At 44.9% G+C, this 27,555-nt stretch overlaps 3 protein-coding genes across 4 annotated transcripts in view; 1 reads left to right on the top strand and 2 right to left on the bottom strand.

Moving 5' to 3' along the window:
- The window catches only part of LOC311107828 (coagulation factor V-like), a 29,788-nt gene extending 20,440 nt beyond the window's left edge, over nt 1-9,348 (bottom strand). The window contains exons 1-19 of the mRNA XM_084150392.1: nt 9,033-9,348; nt 8,698-8,804; nt 8,469-8,591; nt 7,551-7,763; nt 6,902-7,078; nt 6,675-6,778; nt 6,356-6,476; nt 5,897-6,158; nt 5,380-5,545; nt 5,183-5,270; nt 4,675-4,892; nt 4,261-4,411; nt 3,886-4,095; nt 2,438-3,734; nt 1,789-1,954; nt 1,222-1,470; nt 801-1,029; nt 462-644; nt 98-214 (exon numbers count right to left, since the gene is read on the bottom strand). Of these exons, the coding sequence (XP_084006518.1) occupies nt 98-214; nt 462-644; nt 801-1,029; nt 1,222-1,470; nt 1,789-1,954; nt 2,438-3,734; nt 3,886-4,095; nt 4,261-4,411; nt 4,675-4,892; nt 5,183-5,270; nt 5,380-5,545; nt 5,897-6,158; nt 6,356-6,476; nt 6,675-6,778; nt 6,902-7,078; nt 7,551-7,763; nt 8,469-8,591; nt 8,698-8,804; nt 9,033-9,199 (4,348 nt within the window). The 5' untranslated portion in view covers nt 9,200-9,348. The remainder of the gene's footprint in view (nt 1-97; nt 215-461; nt 645-800; nt 1,030-1,221; nt 1,471-1,788; nt 1,955-2,437; nt 3,735-3,885; nt 4,096-4,260; nt 4,412-4,674; nt 4,893-5,182; nt 5,271-5,379; nt 5,546-5,896; nt 6,159-6,355; nt 6,477-6,674; nt 6,779-6,901; nt 7,079-7,550; nt 7,764-8,468; nt 8,592-8,697; nt 8,805-9,032) is intronic.
- Nucleotides 1-27,555, top strand: part of LOC311107599 (monocarboxylate transporter 8-like) — a 274,710-nt gene that overhangs the window by 52,433 nt on the left and 194,722 nt on the right. The window lies entirely within an intron of this gene.
- The window catches only part of LOC311107806 (MORC family CW-type zinc finger protein 3-like), a 28,525-nt gene continuing 10,751 nt past the window's right edge, over nt 9,782-27,555 (bottom strand). The window contains exons 4-16 of one of the 2 annotated variants that reach the window (XM_084150357.1): nt 26,019-26,239; nt 25,372-25,519; nt 24,824-24,986; nt 24,426-24,554; nt 24,096-24,215; nt 23,719-23,822; nt 23,456-23,596; nt 23,118-23,234; nt 14,747-14,824; nt 13,992-14,354; nt 11,466-11,985; nt 11,078-11,247; nt 9,782-10,957 (exon numbers count right to left, since the gene is read on the bottom strand). In XM_084150357.1, the coding sequence (XP_084006483.1) occupies nt 10,798-10,957; nt 11,078-11,247; nt 11,466-11,985; nt 13,992-14,354; nt 14,747-14,824; nt 23,118-23,234; nt 23,456-23,596; nt 23,719-23,822; nt 24,096-24,215; nt 24,426-24,554; nt 24,824-24,986; nt 25,372-25,519; nt 26,019-26,239 (2,434 nt within the window). In that variant the 3' untranslated portion in view covers nt 9,782-10,797. The remainder of the gene's footprint in view (nt 10,958-11,077; nt 11,248-11,465; nt 11,986-13,991; nt 14,355-14,746; nt 14,825-23,117; nt 23,235-23,455; nt 23,597-23,718; nt 23,823-24,095; nt 24,216-24,425; nt 24,555-24,823; nt 24,987-25,371; nt 25,520-26,018; nt 26,240-27,555) is intronic. The other variant, XM_084150358.1, reaches the window with a different exon arrangement.

Here is a 27,555-nt window from a genome sequence, read left to right as displayed (position 1 = left end):
CAAAAGAATAGCCGACAATGCCATTCTAAGTCATTCTAAGACATGGGTTGTGAGATGTGGTACCTACATGGGTTGTGAGGGGTGGTAGGCTACTTACGTGGGTTGTAGACCAGTAGTTTAGCCCTCATTCCGGCCAGCTGGTGCTCTCCTACAGTACACTCCACCATCCAGGTCCCCACCGTGGTCGGCCTCATCTCCACTGTGCCAAACACACCTGGACAGGGGGACAGAGACCAAGGTGGGACAGGTGACATTCTTGATTAATTCATGATGATTGACTATTATTTTATTGTGTGGGCATGTGTACGTGCGTACAGTATGTGTGTTTGAGTGTGAGTGTGTGCGTTTGCGTGTGGTTGTGTGTGTGTGTGTGTGGTAACTGTGGTTGTGTGGTTGTGTGTGTGGTAACTGTGGTTGTGTGGTTGTGTGTGTGTGGTAACTGTGGTTGTGTGTGTGTTTACCAGGATAGAGGTTGTAAACCCCCATGCGATGCTCCTGCTCCTTATGAATGCTGAAGGGCAGACCATGGAAGTGGCCGGTGTGATACTCCCCGTTACCCCCGACGTTCAGCAGGTGCCACCTGACTTGCTGGTGCTGGGCAACCGTCAGACCAGGAAGTGTCTCTGCCACGTAGCCGTTTATCGCTAAGGTAACAAGGAAAGATTTTCCGGATAAATTAATCTCAAACACAAACAATCGATCAGATATGAGTATGAGAAATTCACGAGAAATCTATTTTGACTCATTTATTATGAAACTATTATTGACATTAGGAGGGAGTCTGAGTAACTCCATTGTACCTGCAAACTTGTTGCTGAGCTGAAACCAGGGGTCATCTCTCCGGGCCTGGCAGGGCGGGATGCAGTACTGACGGATGTTCTCGTCCAGGTACCAGCTCTTGGTCTCGTCGAAGGTGTGGAAGAGGAGGGCGTACTCCTGTACGTTGGGCTGTAGGTTCAGTTGGGGGTGGAGGGTGCCTGGCTTACAGATTACTAAGGGGCCAATCAGACCAGAGTGGAGGTCCTTCTCCTGTTGAGGGGGTAATAACAGAACACAAAGCCACACAGTCAAATAGACATGCCAGAACAACAAGTGCATGCAGGGAAAAGCATATCAAAGCACTGATAAGATGTCTAATGAAAATAAAACACACTTATGAGGCCTAACTATGAGGTAGCTTTGTAATATACAGGTAGAGGAAGTGTTGACAGTGACACCTGCCTTATTCTGTGTAGAGTAGTAGGCCCCGGCCTTACAGTCAAACTCTGTAGCGGTGGGCCCCTGCTTCTTGGTGATCCTCCAGGTGTACACCCTGACCTCCCCAGGCTGGACCGCCTCCCCAGGAACCCCCGCCACCCCGGCCCCGGAGGACCCCCACTGGGTCTGGGTCTGACCATCACCCTGGCTCTTATCATACACCCCATGGAGGTGCAGGGAGTACGGCCTGGACGCCATGTTCTTGAAGGTCACCTGTCAAGGTCAAGATCAAGATCAGAATCAAGTTTAAAAACAAGATCAAAATTAAGATCAAGTGAATGTTTGACAGCAGAACACATACAGAATCTGATATCTGAGTGGATGCCATGAAAATAATATTGCAGTGAATTCAGGGGGTAACGCAACCGGGATTCAAACCAGGGTTCCTGCAACTGTCCAACACCTTTGCCATTACACCAAGAACTCCAAAACACCTTGACGAGGTTACTAGTAGTTGAGCTAAGGCCACTAAAATATGAATTGATTTGAAACATCAGTGAATTCATAAGATGATCATTGATCTCCACTCACGGTAAGCAGATCGTTGATCTCAGCTTTAATGATAGGACCCATGAGTCCCAGATGTTCCTGCAGCTCTCCTCTGGTGACGGGGATCTGGAAGTCACTCTCACTGTAGGCCCTGAACACCACCTTCTTATATTCTGTCAGGAACTTCCTCATTCCCCTACGCCTCGCTCTGGGGAGGGAACAGTTGGGAGTTGATGAGCTGATCAATACCCTGATAAAAGACAGCTTGCCGTTGATCAATACCCTGATAAAAGACAGCTTGCCGTTGATCAATACCCTGATAAAAGACAGCTTGTCGTTGATCAATACCCTGATAAAAGACAGCTTGTCGTTGATCAATACCCTGATAAAAGACAGCTTGTCGTTGATCAATACCCTGATAAAAGACAGCTTGCCGTTGAAACGTTGGTAAATAAATGATTGCATCGGAGAGCAGCTTTTCCTTTTCTTTTAAACTGAGCTGATCAATCAGAAACAGGATTTCTTTAGAAACCTATCAAAAATAAATAGTCAAACAGATGGGGCCAGACACAGATTAAGCCTAGTTCTAGACTAAAAAGCATATTCAATTGAGATTCTCCATTGAAAGTGCTCCTCAAAGACTAAGCATAAATGTCCAAGAAACCAGATACTTACAAAAGCCAAACACTACCTTGGTTTTATGAGCTGATGTGGTTTATTGATCCCATAGTCCCATGTGATCTCCTGTGCAGCGATGTAGTAGCTGCGGTAATGTCCATCTGTGGTCCTCAGGTCCAGGTTGTCCTCTGTCCCCATGTAGGCCGTCCCAGTGTTCTCCTCACTATAGTCATCATACTCCAGAGACACTGCGTTCCTGGGAGCCGTCTTGTTGTCCTTGGAGACATTGGAGAAGTCTAGATCCAACAAATCCAGTAGAGGTGTGTCCGGATCAGTGTGAGTTTTGTTGCTTAGGGGATGCAGCTCCCCAGCTTTCTGCTCCTCCCTCTGCTGCTGCACCTTCAGTGGATCCGGGAGAGCTTTCAATGTTTTGTTCATGGGGTCTAGATCCCTCCATCCATCTAACTCCAAGAGTAGAGAGTCCTTATCTGCGTGATTGGTGCTTAGGCGATGTGGATCTCGATCCAGCTCCCACTTTTGCCCCTCCCTCTGCTCCTGCATCTTCAAGAACCCCTGCCCCTGTTCCTCCTGCTGATCCAACACCTCCACCTTCTGTTCCTCTCTCTGCTCCTGCTCCAGTGCCTCCCCATACACCTGACCCTTCCACTCCTTCAGCACCTCCTCCTCACAGTTCTCCACCAGCTTGTTGCGCTCTCCATTCTCTCCACCCTCCAACCCGGCCTGGCGTCTCTGTCTCCCGTTCCCCCCCTGCTCCCTGCCCAGACCTCCCTCCTCTACCTCCTCCTCACCCTCTCCTCCTTCTCCCCCAGCCTGGTGTCTCTGTCTCCCGTTCCCCCCCTGCTCCCCACCCAGGCCCCCTCCCTCCTGGGTCTCTGAAGCCTTCCACTCCCCGTCCTTCTCCAGTTGCTCCAGAACGTCTGTGGGGATCCCTCCCTGGGAGAGCAGGTTTGCCTCCTCGTCAGCAGACGACACCGTCACATACCTGACCTCACAGATTGACCTCTGGTCCCCTGCCTTAAATGTGACATTGTTATCAGACCCGTGTTCCCCTGATTCTCCGATGGCGACTTCGTTATCTGTGTCATTTCCTGTTTGCGGTGTTGTTGTGTTCTGGTTTAAGCCAGGTTGCTTCCTGCAGACTCTGACGGCTACGGTCCTGTTCTGTGGCCGGGGGTGGAGGGATCTGGGTTTGAAGAACTGGTCGACGTAATCGGGCAGGACGTCCTCCAGGTCGTACTCTAGGTCCTCGTTGTCCACCAGCAGTTCAATGTTACAAGACAGGACGGAGTAGCGGGCGCTCATGCCACGGCTTTTCAGGCTGCTGTCGAACGCACTGATCTCCCACTCACCTGAGGATGAAATAAACATCAGCTCACAAACCTGTGTTTTTAATGGACCCCTTTTCCAAACATTTTCTTCCATTTGATGCCTACTGAACACAACTGCAGTAGGATCAATCACAGCGATGGTTGACAAACAAACATTGTCATTTGACTTTACCGATTAGCTCTGTCTCCATGGTAACGGTCTCCCCGGACATTGGGAAGAGTGTGAGGACGGACTCGTACACGTTGTCCTTCATGAAGGGGTTTCCTGTGAAGTAGACGGACAGGAAGTCGCTCTGTGTCCCCACATTGGCCAGGTGCCAGAAGGTCACGTCATCCTTACACACCTGGACCCTCTGCCCGTTGAACATAATCCCGTTCACGTCTGTAAACAAAAAAACTAGATCAAGATCCAAAAAAAAAACAAAAAACATAGCACACAAAGGGTGACAGAGCAGACATGAAGGAGGTGTCACCACTTTCATCAAGAAATAAGGGAATTATATGTCAGCTAGATTACAAGATAACCAGGCAGGAAAAGCCCACTTACTGTAGATGACATTGGAGTTGTAGAAGTCAGAGTCTGCAGGGTTGACCATGGAGGGGTCTTCGCTGTACTTCTGAATGTTGTCATTGATGTACCAACTCTTGTTCTCATCAAACACAGCAAACATCAACTGCTTCACTTTATCTGGGCCCACCTGCAAATTGGACATCTTAGGTTATGATAACCACAACATCTCACATTCTCTCACACTGTTACAAACAGAAAATCCAAGTTATCAGTGTATGACTTGATCAACCTGCAGGATAAATAATGCACTGATATGTCATATTGGGCCAGTTTCAGGGACACATCTCTATTCTCCATTGAAAGTTATTCTTATTCCAAGACTAGACTTAATCTGTGTCTGAAAAACCAACCCTATGTGTCATTATGGACATATTAAGTGGCGATTCTCACCAGCCGCCCCCTGGTGTCCATGGAGTCCTTCTTGCAGATGAGGAGGGGTCCCACGAGGCCGGTGGCCAGGTCTCTCTCAGGGTTGACGGTACTCTGGTACAGACGGGTCAGACACTGGGGGTCTCCCTCCAGGGGCCCGTCCTCTGCTGTTAGTTTCCACTCGTACCCATATGTCCCGTTAGGGGGTACAGCCAGGGAGCGAAGGTCCTTTTCACCCTCTACACACAGACACACACACACAGACACCACGGGGGGAAACAGGGATGACTAATGACTTAGGAATGACTAAGAGACTAAGATATTTTATTAGTCTAACAGAATGACTATTAGACTAATAAAATGACTATAAAAATACTTTATGAGATTCTCCAGACCCCAACATATAAACACACCAGATATGATGACTATATTCCATGAAGAATTTAGTTATGATTCCAAACGTAAATGCATAGCCAGTAATATTATCTTGCTTAATCTTATCATAGTGCCCGTTTTCTGTTTATCTTACTGTTCCCTGTTTTCCTCAGTGGAGAAATCCTGGTGAGGCCGTTTGGATACATGTTGAAAGGACGACTTGCCAGGTTCTTGAACACTATCTGAAGAAACAATGAGAATGATCTTTACTTGCTTTACTATCGATTCAGCTCCATCTTTTTGGTTTACATGCTTTTTGTTTGTTTGTTTTGTTGATTGTGGTACACACACCTGGAAGTGTTCGTCCACCTGTCCTCTGAGCAGTGGTCCCAGCAGCCTTTTAACAGGTGATTTCCTTTTGGTAAAGGTCTGGTCAGTGTATTCTACATACACCACCTTCTTATACTCATGACCCAGCTGATGAGGACTCCTGGGGAAGTATTCTGATAACAGTTGACTGGAACACAGAGACAATGGAGGGAGGGTAGTATCAGTATTGTTAGGATCATGAACTCTGAGCATTGCCATCTCTCCCTTTCCTGTCCTAGTCTTTTTCTGGCTGTACCCACTCTCTCTGACCCTCTCCCTTTCTTGGAACTCCCTCCCATCTGAACTCTTACTTTCCATTTCACTCCCACTCATTTCTCCCTGTCTCGCTCTCCCTCGCTCTCCCTCCCTCCCTCTCTGTCTGTCGCCCATTTACCCTCTTTCCTACCCGTCACCCTGGCTGAGGTGGGGTTTCATACCTGTCTCGCTCACTGAGGTGGAGTTTCGTACCTGTCTCGCTCACTGAGGTGGGGTTTCGTACCTGTCTCCTTCACTGAGGTGGGGTGCGTAATCCCAGATTATCTCCTCAGCAGCGATGTAATGGACCCAGACTTTGTTCTTCACCCCTCGGGAGCGACCCACAGCCTGACCTTTCACAGGCTTAAACACAAAGGTCTCAAACATGTCAACTCGATATTCGTAGTCCTCCTCATTCTCAGACTGCTGGACCTGACGCACGTCAGGACCGGGCACCGTCACAGGCTCTGGGCAGTCCTCCACCTCAAAGACTGCCCTCATACCCGCTGGAACAAAGACATACAAAGACACCTTATAGATGCCTTACCTTAGAGCACATTCTCAACCACATAATTATTCATGCAACTCTGGCTCAAATGTACAAGTCTCACTCTGTTACCTCACACAGGAATGTCAAATCAAATTGGGAACTTTCAAATTGATAAAAACTTTATTTCACAACTTTGAAAGAACATACTCTTACCGTGGCGGTGTGCTTGGATCTGACAGCTGATGAGGAACTTCCCCTGAGTGCTGGGCTTCATCTCCGCCGTGGTGAAGGCCATAGGGGTCATCTCCACAGTAACCTTACGGTGGGCCATCACCTGGAATGACAAGGATAGAGTTAGGCTCAGACTGAAATGCTGCTGAACTGGTTACACATTCTCACAAATGACTTATAACTGAACTGGCAAAACATTCTGAAAAGGAAAATCTTGGTTGATTGTCTCATATGACCATTAGTTATGATTTGTTGACAGCTTTAAGTAAGCCCTGATTTGAACTTGAATTCTCTGATGTACCTGTAGAGTGTGATCCTGGAACTGTATGGAGTGGATCTCTGGAGACGTTTCCATTCCAATGAGATGCCAGAACACATTATCTCGTCCCTGGCACATTGTCAGACCTAAACACATACCAAACAACCAACCCACACAAAAACAGATTTTTGAGTTTTCTATTTCAACATACTTGACAACAGGACTGAACTGTTGACTCTATACAGTAGCATGCTAAATTAGCTTCTGACCTGGTAAAGTTGAGTTGACGTATCCATTGATAGTGTGATACTGTTTTCTTGCACTGGCCTTCTTAAATCTTTCCCGGAAACTCCCCACCTCTCCGTACCAGCTCTTACTCTCATCAAAAACAGCAAAGAGCAGAATAAACTCTCTGCTTTTCCGAACTCCATTCTCTGTAAATGCAGCTGGGAGAACCCAAGGGAGAATATAGGTAACACATTAGTCGAATATCTCTCTTAGCTCTGAATATCACAGTGTACATTTGATGAATTGACGCATTTGCTGAAATTATGCATTTGGTGAAATGACTCATTTGGTCAAATTACTCATTTGGTCAAATTACTCATTTGTTTAATAGTCAGGCCATGTGGTAGTCTGGGTATTAAGCTTCATCATGTGCAGTAAACGATTGACAATCCCTACTTAGTAAGGTGATTATGTGATTCAGACCTCTTTCTATTCACATAGCCTTTCCATTAGGTAGGATATGATCAGTGTATGACTGAGAGCAGAGCACATAATAAGTTCCCTTCACCTCCTTTACCAGGCCAATGTGTCACAGTATGTCTGACTGTACTGTGAGTGTGATACGTAGAGAGAAAGCTGTGGAGTATCTGACAGTAAGTAACATAGCAGGAATAAAGTTGCCTCTCTAACTTGATTTGCAGATGAGCAGAGCCCCGATGAGCCCAGAGTTGAAGTCCTGTACAGTGTCCACCTGGGAGGAGTAGGAGTAGGTGAGGCACTCTGGGTCTCCCACGGTCGGACCGTCTTTAGGGTTGATGTCCCAGACGTACTTGTAGTATCCTCCTGGAGCAACCGCATCATCCTCCTTCTCCTGGCTTGACGTGGCGTCATCGTATCCGGCCCCTAGAGAGAAAGAGATATACCGCTAGGAATACACGCATGTACACACAGAGACTGACATAGCAGATACACACACGTACACTTAATTCAAGTGTACAACAGTGGGTAAGCCCTTTATTGGGTTCAGTCTACTTTATAACACCCGTTTTAGGAAGTGACCGTGGCTTACGATTTACGGTAAGTTAGTAGATAGACATAAAGACATTACCCTCAGACTGTTTCCAGTAGTAAGTTAGTATGTAGACATAAAGACATTACCCTCAGACTGTTTCCAGTAGTAAGTTAGTATGTAGACATAAAGACATTACCCTCAGACTGTTTCCAGTAGTAAGTTAGTATGTAGACATAAAGACATTACCCTCAGACTGTTTCCAGTAGTAAGTTAGTATGTAGACATAAAGACATTACCCTCAGACTGTTTCCAGTAGTAAGTTAGTATGTAGACATAAAGACATTACCCTCAGACTGTTTCCAGTAGTAAGTTAGTATGTAGACATAAAGACATTACCCTCAAAATGTTTCCAGTAGTAAGTTAGTATGTAGACATAAAGACATTACCCTCAGACTGTTTCCAGTAGTAAGTTAGTATGTAGACATAAAGACATTACCCTCAGACTGTTTCCAGTAGTAAGTTAGTATGTAGACATAAAGACATTACCCTCAGACTGTTTCCAGTAGTAAGTTAGTATGTAGACATAAAGACATTACCCTCAGACTGTTTCCAGTAGCTGACCCCCACAGGGCTGATACTGTAGGGCTGGGACGCTAGGTTCTTAAAATGCACCACCACCCTGTCATTGGCCTGGGCATGGATCACCGGACCCTGGATACCTGCAACACAAAACACTATTGTTTCTCTCTCTCTGTGTGTGGTAGCTTATATTTTTTAAAATACTTAATTAAAGTAATTCATAATAAATAAAATTAGTACACATACCTGCCCATGTTGGTGTAGGCTTGGGGACTGAATATGTGGAATCAGTGTATTCTCTATAAACAGCTTTTATGTATTTCTGAGGGGGATCCTTGGACCTCCTCCTAGAACTTCATAATCAACATGGATAGTTAAAAAAATGGGCTTATAAAGCAATGATTTAAACATGAAAACAAATCAAATGGCCTACATGGTTATATACATCTGCAACTTTTAGTTGAATAGAACAGTCTACTACAATATTGACGTTTAACCTGACAGATTTCAAAAGCCTCGACTTCAAAGCAAAAAACCCAAATAAGGTATAGATATTAGGTAATGACTTGAGAGAACTTCACCTTTGTTCGGACGCGGGGTCAGCGCTGCCCCAGTAGAGATAATCCCAACCGATCTCAACCGCGGCGATGTAGAACTCTCTCGTGGCAGGTAGTCCTACCGCAGGTACCGCCACGGTCTCCTCCACTCCGCCGAGGACGCAGAGGAGTGATATCAACAGCGTTCTCATCGCAAAGCACGCGCACCTGTCCGACTGCACGTAAATTCACTGGTGGTCGAGAAGTCGGATAGCCTGACCGGACGGTAGCAGGTAGCTTACTACCGTTAATTCCCGTTAGGGAGGATATTTAAAGGGCCGTTCCAAACCAGAGGGATAGTCACAAGGAGAGAGAGAGAGAGAGAGAGAGAGAGAGAGAGAGAGAGAGAACAGAGAGAGACAGAGAGAGAGAGAGAGAGAGAGAGACAGAGAGAGAGAGAGAGAGAGAGAGAGAGAGAGAGAGAGAGAGAGTGAGTCAGAGTGTCTATGAATGTGAGAGATTGGTGTAGAGTGTGTATGTGTAGGGTTTTAGTGAGTTGGAAATAGTGAAGTTACACGTCTGTCTGTTTCAGAGCTCCTCACAGTAAAATAGAGTAAAATGATTATTGCCTCCCTGTGGTCAATATTGTCTACTGCAGAATTGTATAAACTTGTTAGCTACTTCTCATTGGTTGAACTCAAACACACTTGACAACATGCTTCAGACAAGAGGAGGGGTAGGGTGTTTAGAACAAAAATGTTGCCTGTTACACAAAAGATCACAAAATCCTGATATCTGGTTGATTTTCTTTAAAAAGATATGCAAGAAAACAAACGGTAAAACGCTAAAACATTGTAATGACAGGGTTGGTTAAATCCAGCCCTTACAGTATTTTGAATTTTTCATGGCACATTTTCATATATTAAAATGACAAAACAATTAACAAACGTATTAAAAACAATAGCAATGATGAAAAACAAACAGTAATATGCTTCTCAGCTTCTCTCACACAAGCCAGGGTCTCTGATTGACAAGTAATAACACATGATGATAAATGAAGCAGAGACTGCTGGTTACCTATATGGATCCTTTACATATGGCGAAGGTACAACATAACAGCATAGCAAGCTGATCTGAGTACAGTATTACAACTTTTCAACAACATCTCACACGCAGCAAGTACAGTATAACGCATCTGAAATGAGGCAGGGTCAATTGGGGATAACGTATTTACAATGTGATAGTCAGTGGAGATAATGCAATGTGACAGTCAGTAGGGCTATTGGAGGGTCAGCCATTACAATGTGAGTCAGTGTGTGGATAATGTGTTGTGGTATGAAAAAATACAATGTGAGTCAGTGGTGAGCATAAGTACTAGTGATGAGAGTGAGTTTAGAGCACTGAGAGTAGGCTCTAGAGTGAAGAGAGTGAGTTCGAGTGCAGAGTGAGTTCTATAGCACTGAGAGTGGGTTCTAGAGGGCTGAGAGTGAGTTCTAGAGCACTGAGTGGGTTCTAGAGTGATGAGAGTGAGTTCTAGACTGCAGAGTGAGTTCTAGAGTACTGAGAGTGAGTTCTTGAGGGCTGAGAGTGAGTTCTAGAGTGCAGAGAGCGGGTTCTAGAGCACTGAGAGTAGGTTCTAGAGTGAGTTCTAGAGTGCAGAGTGAGTTCTAGAGCACTGAGAGTGGGTTCTAGAGTGACGAGAGTGAGTTCTAGAATGCAGAGTGAGTTCTATAGCACTGAGAGTGGGTTCTAGAGTGAAGAGAGTGAGTTCTAGAATACAGAGTGAGTTCTATAGCACTGAGAGTGGGTTCTAGAGTGGAGACAGTGAGTTGGCGTCTATGATCTGCTGCAGGATGCTGTCTACGTCTGGCGTGTCCAGGCTGATGCCCTGCAGGTCCAGGTGGGGCAGGATGGCTGACAGCAGAGCCACCACGTTCCCTCTGATTTTGTGGAGGTTCTCCTGCACAATGCTGGGAAATACAGAGACTAGAAAGTTATAGAGAGAATGCAAAGCTAAAGAACTGATGGATTGTAGTGTGTGTGTGTATTTCTGTCTATGGGTGTTTCTGTCTCTGTGTGGGTAAACATACCGGGAGCTCTGGTCCCTGGGCACTGGGCTGTCAATCTGTCTCAGCCTGCTCTGGGGGTCAGCCTTCTCCCTCCTCAGTCTGCCCAGCTCAGGCTGCTCTCTCTGGGGCTGGACGTCCTCCACAACTAGCCCTGGAACCACTGGTCTGCCAGGGGATGCTGAGCTCTCACACTGTAGTGAGAAAAGAGGTAATGGGATAAAGTTCTCTATAAAAGTTTAAATTCAGAAGAATTTACAGCTAGAATACCAGTTTAAACTAATAAGAAGGCTTGGAACTAACCATTTTATAATATTCTTCATATATCCTAATGGGGATAGTAGGTCTTTTGATTTCACTAATCTTGTAAAACATTCAGACCTTTACTAAATTCACAGTTAACCCTACTTACCTCCATTTGGTCCAGTTTGGTTACTACGGCCACAGTTGTCTCCGCCCCCGCCCCACCAGATGCCTTATCCCCAGAGGGAGCCTCTGTCATCACCACGGTGTCCTGAGTTGCTGGGGGTGCATTGGAACCCAGTATCCTCCTCAGCCTCTGAGCCTCCTTCTCCAGTCCAGCCAGTCTCTGGACCAGGGCTCCCCTGTCTGACCCAGCCCCCTCCAGGGTCAGAGCCCGGGGCCAGGGACCCTCCGGACGACTCAGAGGGGACACCACCACTGTCTGGGCTGAGGGGAGGGAGGGAGGCCAGGCAAGGCTGGAGCTGGGCTGGGAAGGGCCTACTCTGGTGGCCCCGAGTGGTTCCTTCTCCCCCTTGGTCTTGTCTGTCAGCCCAGTCAGTGTCTGTGGTTCGTGGCCGTCTTTCCCAGGTTGTTGCACCTCTTGGATCTCGTCTGCGAACGGGTGTGGCCCCGCCCATGGTCTCTTTTCCATGTCCCTGGGCGGCCATATTGACTTCCGCTTATTTCTGCTGAGAGTCAGAAAGAGAGAGACTGAGTGTGTGTTTGTGTGTGTATCTACAGTTGAAGTCGGAAGTTTACATACACTTAGGTTGGAGTCATTAAAACTCGTTTTTCATCCACTCCACAAATGTCTTGTTAACAAACTATAGTTTTGGCAAGTCGGTTAGGACATCTACTTTGTGCATGACACAAATAATTTTTCCAACAATTGTTTACAGACAGATTATTTCACTTATAATTCACTGTATCACAATTCCAGTGGGTCAGAAGTTTACAAACACTAAGTTGACTGTGCCTTTAAACAGCTTGGAAAATTCCAGGAAATGATGTCATGGCTTTAGAAGCTTCTGATAGGCTAATTGACATACTTTGAGTCAATTGGAGGTGTACCTGTGGATGTATTTCAAGGCCTACCTTCAAACTCAGTGCCTCTTTGCTTGACATCATGGGAAAATCAAAGGAAATCAGCCAAGACCTCAGAAAAAAATGTGTAGACCTCCACAAGTCTGGTTCATCCTTGGGAGCAATTTCCAAATGCCTGAAGGTACCACGTTCATCTGTACAAACATTAGTAAGCAACTATAAACACCATGGGACCACGCAGCCATCATACCGTTCAGGAAGGAGACGCGTTCTGTCTCCTAGAGATGAACGTAATTTGGTGCGAAAAGTACAAATCAATCCCAGAACAACAGCAAAGGACCTTGTGAAGATGCTGGAGGAAACAGGTACAAAATTATTTACAGTAAAACAAGTCCTATATCAACATAACCTGAAAGGCCGCTCAGCAAGGAAGAAGCCACTGCTCCAAAACCGCCATAAAAAAGCCAGACTACGGTTTGGCATACTTCCAAAGTTGTGGCAAAATGGCTTAAGGACAACAAAGTCAAGGTATTGGAGTGGCCATCACAATCCTATAGCAAATTTGTGGGCAGAACTGAAAAAGCGTGTAAGAGCAAGGAGGCCTACAAACCTGACTCCTTTACACCAGCTCTGTCTGGAGGAATGGGCCAAAATTCACCCAACTTATTGTGGGACGCTTGTGGAAGGCTACCCGAAACGTTTGACCCAAGTTAAACAATTTAAAGGCAATGCTACCAAATACTAATTGAGTGTATGTAAACTTCTGACCCACTGGGAATGTGATGAAATAAATAAAAGCTGAAATAAATCCCTCTCTCTACTATTATTCTGACATTTCACATTCTTAAAATAAAGTGGTGATCCTAACTGACCTAAAACAGGGAATTTTTTACTAGGATTAAATGTCAGGAATTGTGTAAAACAGTTTACATTTATTTGGCTAAGGTGTATGTAAACTTCCAACTTCAACTGTATCTATGTGTGTATTTGTGTGTGCTTGTTTTGTGTGTGTGTGACAGTGTGTATGTATATGTACAGATATCTGCCAAAATAAAGGAAACACTTGAGTAAAAAAGGGATACAAAGTATATTGAAAGCAGGTGATTCCACACAGGTGTGGTTCCTGAATTAATTAAGCAATAGCATCATGCTTAGGGTGTATAAAATTGCCCAGTTGCCCATTATTTTGCCTACCATGGCTAGAAGAGATCTCAGTGACTTTTTATTGCAAAAATCTCTGAAGCTGGAGACTCTTATCTCCCTCAATAACTTTAAGCATCAGTTGTCAGAGCACCTTACCGATCACTGCACCTGTACACAGCCCATCTGAAATTAGCCCACCCAACTACCTCATCCCTATATTGTTATTTATTTGGGTGTGTGTGTGTGTGTGTGTGTGTGTGTGTGTGTGTGTCTCTGTCATCATATCTCAACCCAAATGAACAATTATGGAAGATTCTGGAGCGGCACCTGAGACAGCGTTTTTCACCACCCTCAACAAAACCCAAAATAATGCTAATTTCTCGTAGAAGAATGGTGTTGCTTCCCTCCAATAGAGTTCTGTACACTTGTAGAATCCATGCCAAGGCGTGGTGGCCCAACGCCCTATTAAGACACTTTATGTTGGTGTTTCCTTTAGTTTGGCAGTTACCTGTATGTGCGTTTGCATGCGCGTGTGGGTGCGCATGCGTCTGACCCAGACTTGGACTGTGCCATGTTGTCCTCTTCATCCTCCAAAGTGGCCACCAGTGTAGCCACTGTCTTATTCAGCTCGCTGTCCTCAGTCTCCTCTGTGAGCAGATGGAGGGGGGCATCAGGGGGTAGGGGGCGGAGGAGGACCGGCTCAGGCAGAGGGAGGGGGGCATCAGGGGGTAGGGGGCGGAGGAGGACCGGCTCAGGCAGAGGGAGGGGGGCATCACGGGGTAGAGGGCGGAGGAGGACTGGCTCTGACAGGCCTTGGGGGAGGACATGGTGCTTCCGTGGACGGCCTCGTTTTCTGACCAGGCCTTGGTCCCTTTTTAGACACAGAATGGAAACAGCAGTGAATGGAACAACCGAGATACAGGGCTCAGTATAGTTTAGATAAGCATAGGATAGTAGGCCTAAAGTCTGTTATAAATATGAAGAAAGAATTCAACTGAAGGAGGAAGTCAGGTCTGCTCTGACACCGTGGTTTTGACCACACCGGATCTCTCACACTTATACTGAGAATAAAGACGTAAAACTCACAGGCGCCAAACCACAAACTGACACATGCACACAGAGTGCAAATACATGGGATTGCATACACACACCCATCAGACAAAGTGCCAGTGCAGACGTTAACTGGCTGTGCATCTGGAATACTGTACATGAAGAGCAGAGTAGGGTGGAGGTGAGAGTAGGGGCGGGTGGTGGTATATTTACTTCTTGTAGGTCTTCTTCTGGTAGCTTGGCGTTAACTCTTCTTCACTCTCCTCTGCTTCCTCTGGCAAAGAGCAGCTCCTGAAATACACACCACAGGTCAGGTGACGAAGTACAGTTGATGAGAACAAAGACCACCTAACATGCAAACCTCTCTCTCTCTCTCTCTCTCTCTCTCTCTCTCTCTCTCTCTCTCTCTCTCTCTCTCTCTCTCTCTCTCTCTCTCTCTCTCTCTCTCTCTCTCTCTCTCTCTCTCTCTCTCTCTCTCTCTCTCTCTCTCTCTCTCTCTCTCTCTCTCTCTCTCTCTCTCTCTCTCTCTCTCTCTCTCTCTCTCTCTCTCTCTCTCTCTCTCTCTCTCTCTCTCTCTCTCTCTCTCTCTCTCTCTCTCTCTCTCTCTCTCTCTCTCTCTCTCTCTCTCTCTCTCTCTCTCTCTCTCTCTCTCTCTCTCTCTCTCTCTCTCTCTCTCAAAACTGGCACACTGTCATTTTCTAGCCCAAACGGCAGGTTTCGCCAATTGACCTGTCTTATTTGACATTTTTGTCATTTAGCAGACACTCTTATCCAGAGCAACTTACAGTTAGTGAGTGCATAATTTTTTTTTTTCATACTGGTCCCCCGTGAGAAACGAACCCACAACCCTGGCATTGCAAACACCATGCTCTACCAACTGCTCTATCACCATGCTCTACCAACTGCTCTATCACCATGCTCTACCAACTGCTCTATCACCATGCTCTACCAACTGCTCTATCACCATGCTCTACCAACTGCTCTATCACCATGCTCTACCAACTGCTCTATCACCATGCTCTACCAACTGCTCTATCACCATGCTCTACCAACTGCTCTATCACCATGCTCTACCAACTGCTCTATCACCATGCTCTACCAACTGCTCTATCACCATGCTCTACCAACTGCTCTATCACCATGCTCTACCAACTGCTCTATCACCATGCTCTACCAACTGCTCTATCACCATGCTCTACCAACTGCTCTATCACCATGCTCTACCAACTGCTCTATCACCATGCTCTACCAACTGCTCTATCACCATGCTCTACCAACTGAGCTACACAGGACTACAGCTCTTACCTCAGCTCGCTTGCGCTCAGATGGGAGGGAACAAGAGTAGGCTAATGTGCTTTTGGTGCCTGTATACTTCATATTTAGAAACATAAAAAACAAATATTTTTTCCCATTTCGTTTTATTTGATCAAAAACCAAGCATAACCTCCCCTCCTCTCAATGAAGGCTTTTTTTGCCCAATGCAATCGCGAAGTAGTCAATTCTGTCGATAAAGGGTTTGGTTCCTGAGACCGTTTGGAAATCAAACGTATTCACCAAAGCTTTATTAAAATATCAAGTTTGAGAGGATTAAAACACTGAGCTGACATTCCCTTTTTATCTATGTATTGTAGGCAGGCCCACATTATTTTAGCCATGCAGGTCCCGTTTTGGACGTGCGTAAAACCCCCTCTATGATGTAGGCTACGTGTCCATGCCCATCATGAAACCTTCGGTGAATACCGGTGAACCTCGTATTTAGAAGTTATTTGTAACCTGTAAAAATGGCTTGTTTCCATTTCATATGTTCCAAACCCCTCAGGCCTACTATAATGAAGGCTGGTTCAACAACAAGCCCTCCTTCAGGTCTACTATAATGAAGGCTGGTTCAACAACAAGCCCTCCTTCAGGTCTACTATAATGAAGGCTGGTTCAACAACAAGCCCTCCTTCAGGTCTACTATAATGAAGGCTGGTTCAACAACAAGCCCTCCTTCAGGTCTACTATAATGAAGGCTGGTTCAACAACAAGCCCTCCTTCAGGTCTACTATAATGAAGGCTGGTTCAACAACAAGCCCTCCTTCAGGTCTACTATAATGAAGGCTGGTTCAACAACAAGCCCTCCTTCAGGTCTACTATAATGAAGGCTGGTTCAACAACAAGCCCTCCTTCAGGTCTACTATAATGAAGGCTGGTTCAACAACAAGCCCTCCCTGTCACGCCCTGACCTGGAGAGACTGTTATTCTCTAGGTAGTTTGGTCAGGGTGTGAAACTCTATGTTTTGTATTTCTATGTTTGGCCGGGTGTAGTTCCCAATCAGAGGCAGCTGTCGCTCGTTGTCTCTGATTGGGGATCATACTTAGGCAGCCAGTTTTCCTGCCTGGGTTGTGGGATCTTGTTTGTGTTTCGGTGTGTTTGGCTTGTTTGTGTATAACCTTCCGACGTCACGTCACGTTTCGTTGCCGTTTATTGTTTTAATAAACATGTATGCATTCCACGCTGCGCCTTGGTCTAATCCGTCTCTCAACGATCGTGACACTCCCTTAGGCCTACTATAACAAAGGCTGGTTCAACAACAATGTATTTTTTATCCTAGAGATTTTATGACATCTTTACATTTTACATGTATTTATTTTACATGTAAAGATTGCTTGTGTTTCGTTTTAATTTTATTACAACACAAACTTATTAGAATTCCCCTTCCTGGTTTTATGTTGACAAGGTCCGCGGCGCGCTTGCAATGCAACTTCTCGATGTGTAAATGCCATCTGATCTGTAAGATGGTTCCGATAATGTTCATAAAACAAAGGCCTATTTGGGAGCAGTATAAGTGGACATTCACTCTTTCTATTTATATTGGATCTTTGTCCAGCTACTGTGAAAAGTTTGGATGTGCGTAAAACCGTAAACATATTATATGCCTACGGGGAGAAATGATGGTGCCTGTAAGTGTGACATAGCCTATGTAAGTTGTTGTTTAGTTAGAATTTGATTCGAATTATTCATTCTCTTTTTAGGCCTTATCAATAATTCATGTAATCTTGCTTATTGATAATGTTTGGCATGTCCATGCTCAGCCATAATGCAATTTACACTAGGCCTAGCCCCTATATCAATGTGAATGCTATTGAAGCCGTGCAATTACTTAGAACCGTGTGGACTGCAAATGGGTTCAAGTTAACGTATTTAGCAAAAATAGGTCTACATTTTGTTATTTCGTTTCTGTAAGCCATTTAACAAACTATAACAGACGAACATTGGAATTGGAGTTGATTCCAAGGCAACATATAAAAGACCGTAAATACACAACTTGAAGCAGTGGAGGCTCCTCAAAGGAGGAAGGGGAGGACCATCCTCCTCAGTGAATTTCATAAAAATGTAAATAGTGAAACATTAAAGTTATCCTTTTTAGATAAAACTATACTAAATATATTCATGTCACCAAATAATTGATTAAAACAAACTGTTTTGCAATGAAGGTCTACAGTAGCCTCAGCAGCACTCTCTAGGTTAGCACCATGGTGTAGCCAGAGGACAGCTAGCTTCTGTCCTCCTCTGGGTACATTGACTTTCAATACAAAACCTAGGGGGCTCATGTCTCTCACCCCCTTCCATAGATTTACACAGTAATTATGACAGCTTCTGGAAGACGTCCTCCAACCTATCAGAGCTCTTGCAGCATGAACTGACGTTGTCCACCCAATCAAAAGATCAGAGCCTGAATTTAGTACTGAAAGCATAAGCTACAGCTAGCTAGCACTGCAGTGCATAAAATGTGGTGAGTAGTTGACTCAAAGAGAGATAAAGACAATAGTTGAACAGTTTTGAACAAATTAATTTCTTCCTAAATTAAGGAGAAGCAAGGGAGAGAATTTATATTTTTGTATTTATTTGCTTTCACTTTCACTTAGCTAGAGAATGCAGCTAGCTAGCCTACTCAAACACCTGGCTCAAACAGAGAGGGATGCTATGTTAGCTAGCTGGCTATGGCTATCCAACACTGGAACTCTTCCAAGTCATGGTAAGCTTTTGGTTTTATTAATTTATTGCCACCGGGGCCCACCGGTGTAACTGCTAAACTGCTTTCTGACTGTACACTGTACTGCTAGCGGGTTTACTAATGCGTTAGTTCTAGTAGCTATGTTGACTATGACGTGACAACGATGTAGGCTGTGTGTAGCGGTTATAGCATCATGATTAGGGCTGATACGGTGACCATGTTACCGCCACACCGGCAGTCACGAGTCAAATTCCATGTGACCATTTAGTCACGGTAACTAGGCTTCTCCAAGCTCTGACACTGCTGATGGTCATTAGTAGCCTACCAAACTTGCTAACTGCCTGGTACTCAGCACTCTATTGTCCCTCTAATCACTCTGACATCAATGCAAATGTAATCGAAAATCAAATCAAACACTTCATGAGAGCCCATGAGCTCATGTTGCGCAACATTTCTAAAGGCTATGCAATTGCGTGAGAAAACAGAGTTTTGATGGCCTCTATTAAAAAGAGGAGGATCCCATCAGCTTTCTATAGGCTAGGCCAACTATATTTATTTCTCAACTGTCCTAATATTAAGCACATTGCTTCGCTTTACAACAGGAGTACAGCCTACCTGGCTAGCATGAAATCAACCACAGGAAAAGCGTCCTCCATTCGCTATTTAAGTGCATAGATTACATGTCTTGTTTACCCCTGCCCCTGTTCTGAGACAGGTAAATGATAATGGTCCATTCTAAATAAAAAAAAATTTCACACATATATTATTTAGTATATGTAACGACAGGATTAAATCAAGAATAGTGTGATGGGTGATTAATATTAGCCTATCACTTGTGAATTGTATATATTATCACTTGTGAATGATGCCCAGCTTGTGTGCAGTAAGGCGAGAAACAGCACATGCCTTTTTTGGCCGACTTTTTCTAATCATAGTCCCACACCACCTTGTAGCTTAGCCTATAGGCCTATATGTTTTGATAAGGTTTGTATCACAACTAAAGTGGCCAAATAACTTCATAAAATTAAGCATATTAATCTGCTTTACAACCGGTGTAGAGCCTAACTAGCATACATAGGCAGAGTGTAAGTTTCACGTTTGGGGAAGATAATTTTCACCATAAAAATGGACCTTTATAATCAAGCATTACATGCATAATTGCATTTGTGGTCACTTTTGAGAATGGTGTTTTCCCGCTAATTGATTGCACTTTGGAACATTCGCGCTTATAATCTACTGCCGTGTGCGCATTGCTGCGCTTATAATGTGAAGAAATAGCCTAATAGTTTATCAACATTTTTAAACATTCTTTATCAACATTTTAAACATTCTGATCTGTTGCATCAGCCTCATTGCTTTAAAAATCTTTTTTGATGCGAATGGTTGTATTAATTTGGTATCCATCGCATCCCACAACTGTCCCAGACTATGTTTGGAATATTTAATTCTCGCACAGAAGGACAAGTTGACCAATAGAATATGGGGATAGTAGATTGACATAGGCTACTGCTTTTGCTGTTCGTTAGGCCTACTCATCTTGTTGGCTGATGAAAAGTAAATGTGGACAGTTCTTCTAACATCTTCAATATGCGCCTCGGAATTCACTTGTAGCCTACTTCGGAGCTGAGATAGATGCCTGTGAGAACCCAATCATAATTTAGATATCTGAGAGAGCCATGTGAGTGAGAGGTGCTTTGGAACATGCAGCTGGGAGAAGGGAATTCTAATTATTATATTGCGGCCGGTGGCCGCAAAAGGCATGGATATTTTTAGGGACATTACGGCCACACTAGGGGGATGCCACCGGGAAATTCAAGGCATTACCAACTGCTGGTCAAATTGTGAATGAGAGACTGATGAAGTGTGTGCAGCTTGTGCTAAAAACAAATCAGAGCTCATGCCTTTCATGCAACGTTTTTCAAATCATCATTAGTCCTATCATGCAGCCTTAGAATGTATTAAAAATCTAAACATATAACCCAACGTTTGTATCACAACTAAAGTTGCATAAATAACTCTAAATTAAGCATATAGGAGGACCTGTTTCTTTGTTAAGAACACATTTCCTTCATATTGTGTTTCTTTAGACCTGTCTGAGATAAATAATTGATTTATTGTGATGGTGTTGGCTATATTAAATTGATTTATTAGACTTTGAAAAATGTATATGTTCCAAAGGTAAGCATCAGTAGCTTGTAGGCTATGCGTGGAAGCCAGGAGATGCTAAATGTGTTTTTGTTAATTAACTGTATATTACTGTGAGACCGGCAGTTATTTGCTTGACAATCACTGGCTAAGTGTGCCTGGAATTCTAAATAAATCATAGACAGTGACACCAGCAAAGCACCCCCACACCATAACACCACCTCCTCCATGGTTTACGGTTGGAAATACACATGCGGAGATCATCCGTTCACCCACACCGCGTCTCACAAAGACACAGCGTTTGGAACTGAAAATCTCACATTTTGACTCCAGACCAAAGGACAAATTTCCACCGGTCTGATGTCCATTGCTCGTGTTTCTTGGCCCAAGCAAGTCTCTTCTTCTTATTGTGTCTTTAGTAGTGGTTTCTTTGCAGCAAATCGACCATGAAGGCCTGATTCACACAGGCTCCTTTGAACAGTTGATGTTGAGATGTGTCTGTTACTTGAACTCTGTAAAGCATTTACTTGGGCTGCAATTTCTGAGGCTGGTAACTCTAATGAACGTATCCTCTGCAGCAGAGATAACTCTGGGTTTTCCTTTCCTGTGGCAGTCCTCATGAGAACCAGTTTCATCATAGCACTTGATGGTTTTTGCGACTGCACTTGAAGAAACTTTCAAAGTTCTTGATATTTTCCATATTGAATGACCTTCATGTCTTAAAGTAATGATGGACTGTCGTTTCTCTTTGCTTATTTGAGCTGTTCTTGCCATAATATGGACTTGGTCTTTTACCAAATAGGGCTATCTTCTGTATACCACCCCTACCTTGTTACAACACAAGTGATTGGCTCAAACGTATTAAGGAAAGAAATTCCACAAATTGACTTTTAACAAGGCACACCTGTTAATTGAAATGCATTCCAGGTGACTAACTCATGAAGCTGGTTGAGAGAATGCCAAGTGAGGCTGGCCCTCACTACATATTTGTCGCCAAACCCACTGGCTCCAGGCCATCTATAAATCACTGCTAGGCAAATCCCCATCTTATCTTACCTCACTGGTCACCATAGCAACACCCACCCGTTGTCTGCGCTCCAGCAGGTATATCTCACTGGTCATCCCCAAAGCCAACACCTCCTTTGGCCGCCATTCCTTCCAGTTCTCTGCTGCCAATGACTGGAACGAACTGCAAAAATCTCTGAATCTGGAGACTCTTATCTCCCTCACTAACTTTAAGCGTCAGTTGTCAGAGCAGCTTACCGATCACTGCACCTGCACACAGCCATTCTGAAATTAGCCCATCCAACTACCTCATCCCCATATTGTTATTTATTTTGCTAATTTGCACCCCAGTATCTATTTGCGCATCATCTTTTGCACATCTATCATTCCAGTGTTAATACAAAATTATAACTATTTTGCACTATGGCCTATTTATTGCCTTACCTCCATAATTTACTACATTTGCAAACACTGTAAAAAAATAAATAAAATAAAAAGATATATATATTTTATCTTGTATTTTTGACTTTGTTTACCCCATATGTAACTCTGTGTTGTTTTTATCGCACTGCTTTGCTTTATCTTGGCCAGGTCGCAGTTGTAAATGAGAACTTGTTTTCAACTGGCTTACCTGGTTAAATAAAGGTGAAATAAATAAAAATAAAAAGAGTGTGCAAAGCTGTCATCAAGGCAAAGGGTGGCTACTTGAAGAATCTAAAATCTAAAATATATTTTAATTTCTTTAACACTTTTTTGGTTACTACATGATTCCTTACGTGTTATTTCATAGTTTTGATGTCTTCACTATTATTCTACAATGTAGAAAATAGTAAAAATAAAGAAAAACCCTTGAACGAGTAGGTGTTCTAAAACTTTTGACCGGTACTGTATCCAACGCGGGATCACGCTGTTTTTATGTCTGCTATGAAAGTGAACTGTGCTTGCATGTGATCAGGGGTGTATTCATTCCGCCGATTCTGTTGAAAAAACGTTTCTTAAAATGGAAGCAAACGGAACGAAACGGGGATAAAAATACTTGAATTTGTCCAATAGAAATTCACATTTGCAACTGTTGGGACTAATGATTACTCCCTAGATCAGCTAGATGCAGGCAAGAGTCTGCAAGGCGGTATTAAATGTGTCACTGTCTGTCACCTTGATTACTCAAAATTCTCTACGTTGTAAACTTTCATTCATAGGCTAGGTTGTAGCAACCTCATGATGTGTATAGGGAACATGTGAGTACAACTTCTTTATTCATCAAAACTCCAGTGCTTTTGTGCCAACGCCAGCAAGTGCGGCGATAATTGTGATAGTGAAAAAAGCAAATATATTTCTGACACACCCCTGAAACTATAGCGCTACTGCCTGCGCTTAGATTTAACATTGCGTTAGGTTTGTTAAAATAGAGCTCTCTCACTCTCACTCTCACTCACCTGAGCATGGTGTTGGGGTTCTGGCTGCAGTTCCAGTGTTCAGGGATGGAGCTGTAGTGGCCTTGTGGGACACGCCTCCACTTCAGACAGTCCTCACACTGCAGCCACACTGGACTCCTACACACATGTACAAAAACATGCACACATACAGAAACACACCAGGCACATTTTGTTATAGGCACACAAGTTAAACAAAACACACACTGTTCATTTCCTGTTTCTTAACCACAAGCCATCCATGTTAGCCCTGTACTTGCACTGTGATGTCATGGGAAGATTTGACACTGTAGCAACAATCATCCAAAAATAAGTCAAACTAAACAAACATAAAAACTCACTCCTCCTCCTCCTCTTCCTCCTCCTCATCGTCCTCTTCATTCCTCTTCTCCGCTGCCAGGAACTCTCGTTCTCTCGCCCTTTTCTCCATCATCTCATTCCAGTAGTCGTTGAGCTTCAGCCCCAGGGAAGACAGGGTCAGCCTGTGTTTCAAACCACACAAATACAGCGAGGAGGTTCACATCCAGAACTAAAAATAGCATGTAAATCTGATAATCTGCTCATCTGATTCGTGATAACACTGATTAATTTGTGTGTGTCGTACCTGTACTCTTTGGTGTATTCAAAGTCTTGCTTGTTGTGAGCCGGCTTCAGGAAGTTGCACTCAATGACCCCAATAACCCCGACCCCTGCCCTCTGACCTGACGACTGAAACAGGGAGAGGAAGAAAAAAGAAGAGAGAGAAATAGAGGTAAAGGAGAAGTAGAGGGAGAGGTGGGAAGAGAGTGCGGTAAATATAGGAGTGAGAGATGGAGAAAGAGATGGAGATTTAGAGGGAGAGAGAAGAGAGAGAGCACATTATTGTCTATAACTAAATGTATTACACCAAACCGTTACGCAATATCTCATATCATATATCTTGTTTGTGGCCCCAGCTGTTGACAGATAAACTCAACATTACAGTCTTTAATTAATCTGTACCTTGATCTGGTAGCCAACCTTCTCATAGGACTTGATGAGGCGGTTCTTGTGGTACATCATGATGCCATAGTGGTCTTTGTTCTTACGGTTGAACCCAAAGGTGACCTTAACCCTGTCTTTCTGATAGAAATGGTTAAGGTTAAGTTAAGTTACGTTTTCTGGGCGTATGCCGAGACTGAAGCCTGTACAAGTGACCACAGTACTTTGCATCGTCGATATGTAAGTTAAGTTAGGTTAAGGTAGGTTAAGTTCTATTACTTTGATGAAAACAATAATTGTTTTGGGATAGAAATGAATGGACAAACAGATTCTAGTTCTAGAGAAGGATACATTGAATTGGGGTTTATAAACGTCGTTCTCGATCTGCGACAGGCTCTTGGCGACCAGCTTGGTCTGAACCTTCTTCTGTCGCAGGATGATCTGAGTCCGAGGCTTCAGGTACAAGATGCTGAGGTAGGCCTGTGTGGAAAGTGAGAGAGTGTGAATTAATGAGACTTTAAGAGAGTGTGAGGAGGGGACTTCCTGTTCAGAATCCTATTAAAACCATCATATCTTCTCACCTTCCTTTATCACTCTGTATGGCTATGCTGCATTCAAGGTCACAATCCTCTGGTGAATAGAGTTGCAACGTGACTGAAAGGTTTACAGTGAACTTTCTCTTAACCATCCTAACCTGTATCTCATCACTCACTCATCACTCACTCTCATTGTAACACATCATCACTCACTCTCAGGGAGTAGTCCATCTCTGGGATGGTGTGGTCAGTCCTCTGCGGTCCAGGGAAGCTCTTCTTCCTGCCTCTAGTCTTGGTCTCCTCTGAGTGGATCTCTGGCATCCGGATGTCAAATTCATCTGTCTCGAAATCCAGCTCCGGCTTACCATCTTTGTTCCTGTAAGTGATATTGTAGAACTCATTACTCGTGTCAACTTCCTTCTTCATAGAATGATAAAATACCCCACTTATCTGTAATTAATCTTTAATGGGCCACTGATCCCTTCTGCTTTCAGAGAGATCCCCAAAACTGTGTCATTATTAACAAATAAGCAGAATGTGTTTGTGTGTAGCAGTTTTGCTTCCGTCCCTCTCCTTGCCCCAACCTGGGCTCGAATCAGGGATCCTTTGAACACATCGAACACAACAGTCACCCTCGAAGCAAGGGAAACAACTACATCAAGGTCTCAGATCGAGTGACGTCACCGATGGAAACGCTACTAGCGCGCACCGCTAACTAGCTAGCCATCTCACATCGGTTACGTGTGTGTGTGTATACTGACCTGCGTATGTTCCAGATGAGGATCTTGGTGCCCTTCTTGGAGAGGATGGAGTCAAAGTGCTTCAGCAGCTCCTGCTGTGTGTGGATCAGAGAGTGGGTCAGGATGGCATTCAGACTGGCCTCAGAGTCCTCAGTCACTACCAGCACCTGTAAGACATAGTTAAGGAGAGCAACCAGGATACACACACAGGCAAGCACACGGACGCACGAACGCACACACACAGTTTTCTTTCAATCTTTCTAACACACAAGCGTGTACTCTGTCTTCCTCTTCCTCTCTGTCTCTCCTCCTCTCTGTCTCTCCTCCTCTCTGTCTCTCCTCCTCTCTGTCTCTCTGTCTCTCCTCCTCTCTGTCTCTCCTCCTCTCTGTCTCTCCTCCTCTCTGTCTCTCCTCCTCTCTGTCTCTCTGTCTCTCCTCCTCTCTGTCTCTCTCCGTCTCTCCTCCTCTCTGTCTCTCTTCCTCTCTGTCTCTCTGTCTCTCCTCCTCTCTGTCTCTCTCCGTCTCTCCTCCTCTCTGTCTCTCTCCCTCTGTCTCTCTTCCTCTCTCTCAAATTCAATTGCTTTATTGGCATGACAAACATTTTAGGAAACATTTCCAAAGCATCCGTGATACTGCATTGGGTCCTATCTCTCTCTGTGTAAGGATATTGGTCTGTTGATTGAAGGGCACTATGGGGACGATGACAGCCTGTGCCTTTATAGCCTGTAGGTAGCTCTGAGACAGCATGCCGACAGTCAGACAGCCTCCGTTCTTAGTGAAGATCAGAGCGTCACGACCCAGACGCATGGAGCCAGACTTAAAGCCATTTCCATAGACACCGATGGCCAGGTGGCTGCCCTTACCAGTACCTTTCTCTGTGAAACCAAAACTGAACAGACAAAGAGAAAGAGTGGGGTGAGATTGCAGCGTTAGTTGGAGAGGTGTGTCTGTACTTGTGTGTAAGTGAGAGAAGTGGGTCTGTATTTGTGTGCAGAGAGATAGTTTGTGTGTAGGATGTGTGTGTGTGTGTATGTGTGAATGAGGGGGAGAAAGAGGCCGATTGTGTGTTCACATATGTTTACGTGAGAGAGAGGGGGAGAGTAAGCATGAGTGAGAGAAAGAGGGAGAGTGGGAATGAGTGAGTGAGAGAGTGAGTGAGGGAGAGTGGACATGAGTGAGAGAGAGAGGGCGAGTGAGAGAGAGAGGGAGAGTGGTGTGAGTGCGAGAGAGAGAGAGGGAGAGTGGGCATGAGTGAGCGAGAGAGAGAGGGAGAGTGGGCATGAGTGAGAGAGGGGAGAGTGGGCGTGAGTGTGAGTGAAAGAAGAGAGAGGGAGAGTGGGCGTGAGGGAGAGAGAGAGGGAGAGTGGACGTGAGTGAGAGAGAGAGGGAGAGTGGGCGTGAGTGAGAGTGAGAGTGAGAGAGAGAGAGAGAGAGAGAGAGAGAGAGAGAGAGAGCGAGAGAGAGAGAGAGAGAGAGAGAGAGAGAGTGGGCGTGAGTGAGAGAGAGAGAGAGGGCGTGAGTGAGAGAGAGAGAGAGTGGGCGTGAGTGAGAGAGAGAGAGGGAGAGTGGGTGTGAGTGAAAGAGAGAGAGAGAGAGAGAGAGAGAGAGAGAGAGAGAGAGAGAGAGAAAGAGAGAGAGAGAGAGAGAGAGAGAGAGAGAGAGAGAGAGAGAGAGAGAGAGAGAGAGAGAGAGGGAGGAAGGTTGGCGTGAGTGAGAAAGGGAGGGAGAGTGGGCGTGAGTGATAGAGAGAGGGAGAGTGGGCGTGAGTGAGGGAGAGAGGGAGAGTGGGCGTGAGTGAGGGAGAGAGGGAAGTGGGCATGAGTGAGAGAGTGAGGGAGAGTGGGCGTGAGTGAGAGAGAGAGAGAGAGAGAGAGGGAGAGTGGGCGTGAGTAAGAGTGAGAGAGAGAGGGAAGTGGGAATGTGTGAGAGAGGGAGAGTGGGCGTGAGTGAGTGAGAGAGGGAGAGTGGGCGTGAGTGAGAGAGAGAGAGAGAGAGTGGGCATGAGTGAGAGAGAGAAAGAGAGTGGGCATGAGTGAGAGAGAGAGGGAGAGTGGACGTGAGTGAGAGAGAGAGTGAGAGGGAGAGTGGGCATGAGTGAGAGAGAGAGAGAGAGAGAGTGGGCGTGAGTGAGAGAGAGAGAGAGAGGGAGAGTGAGGCGGGAGTGAGAGAGGAGGGGCGTGTGGCGTGAGTGAGAGGGGAGGGGAG

The sequence above is a fragment of the Coregonus lavaretus genome (assembly GCF_964263955.1).
Source record: "Coregonus lavaretus genome assembly, chromosome: 32".
NCBI lineage: Eukaryota > Metazoa > Chordata > Actinopteri > Salmoniformes > Salmonidae > Coregonus > Coregonus lavaretus.
This window is presented reverse-complemented; position numbering and strand designations above follow the sequence as displayed.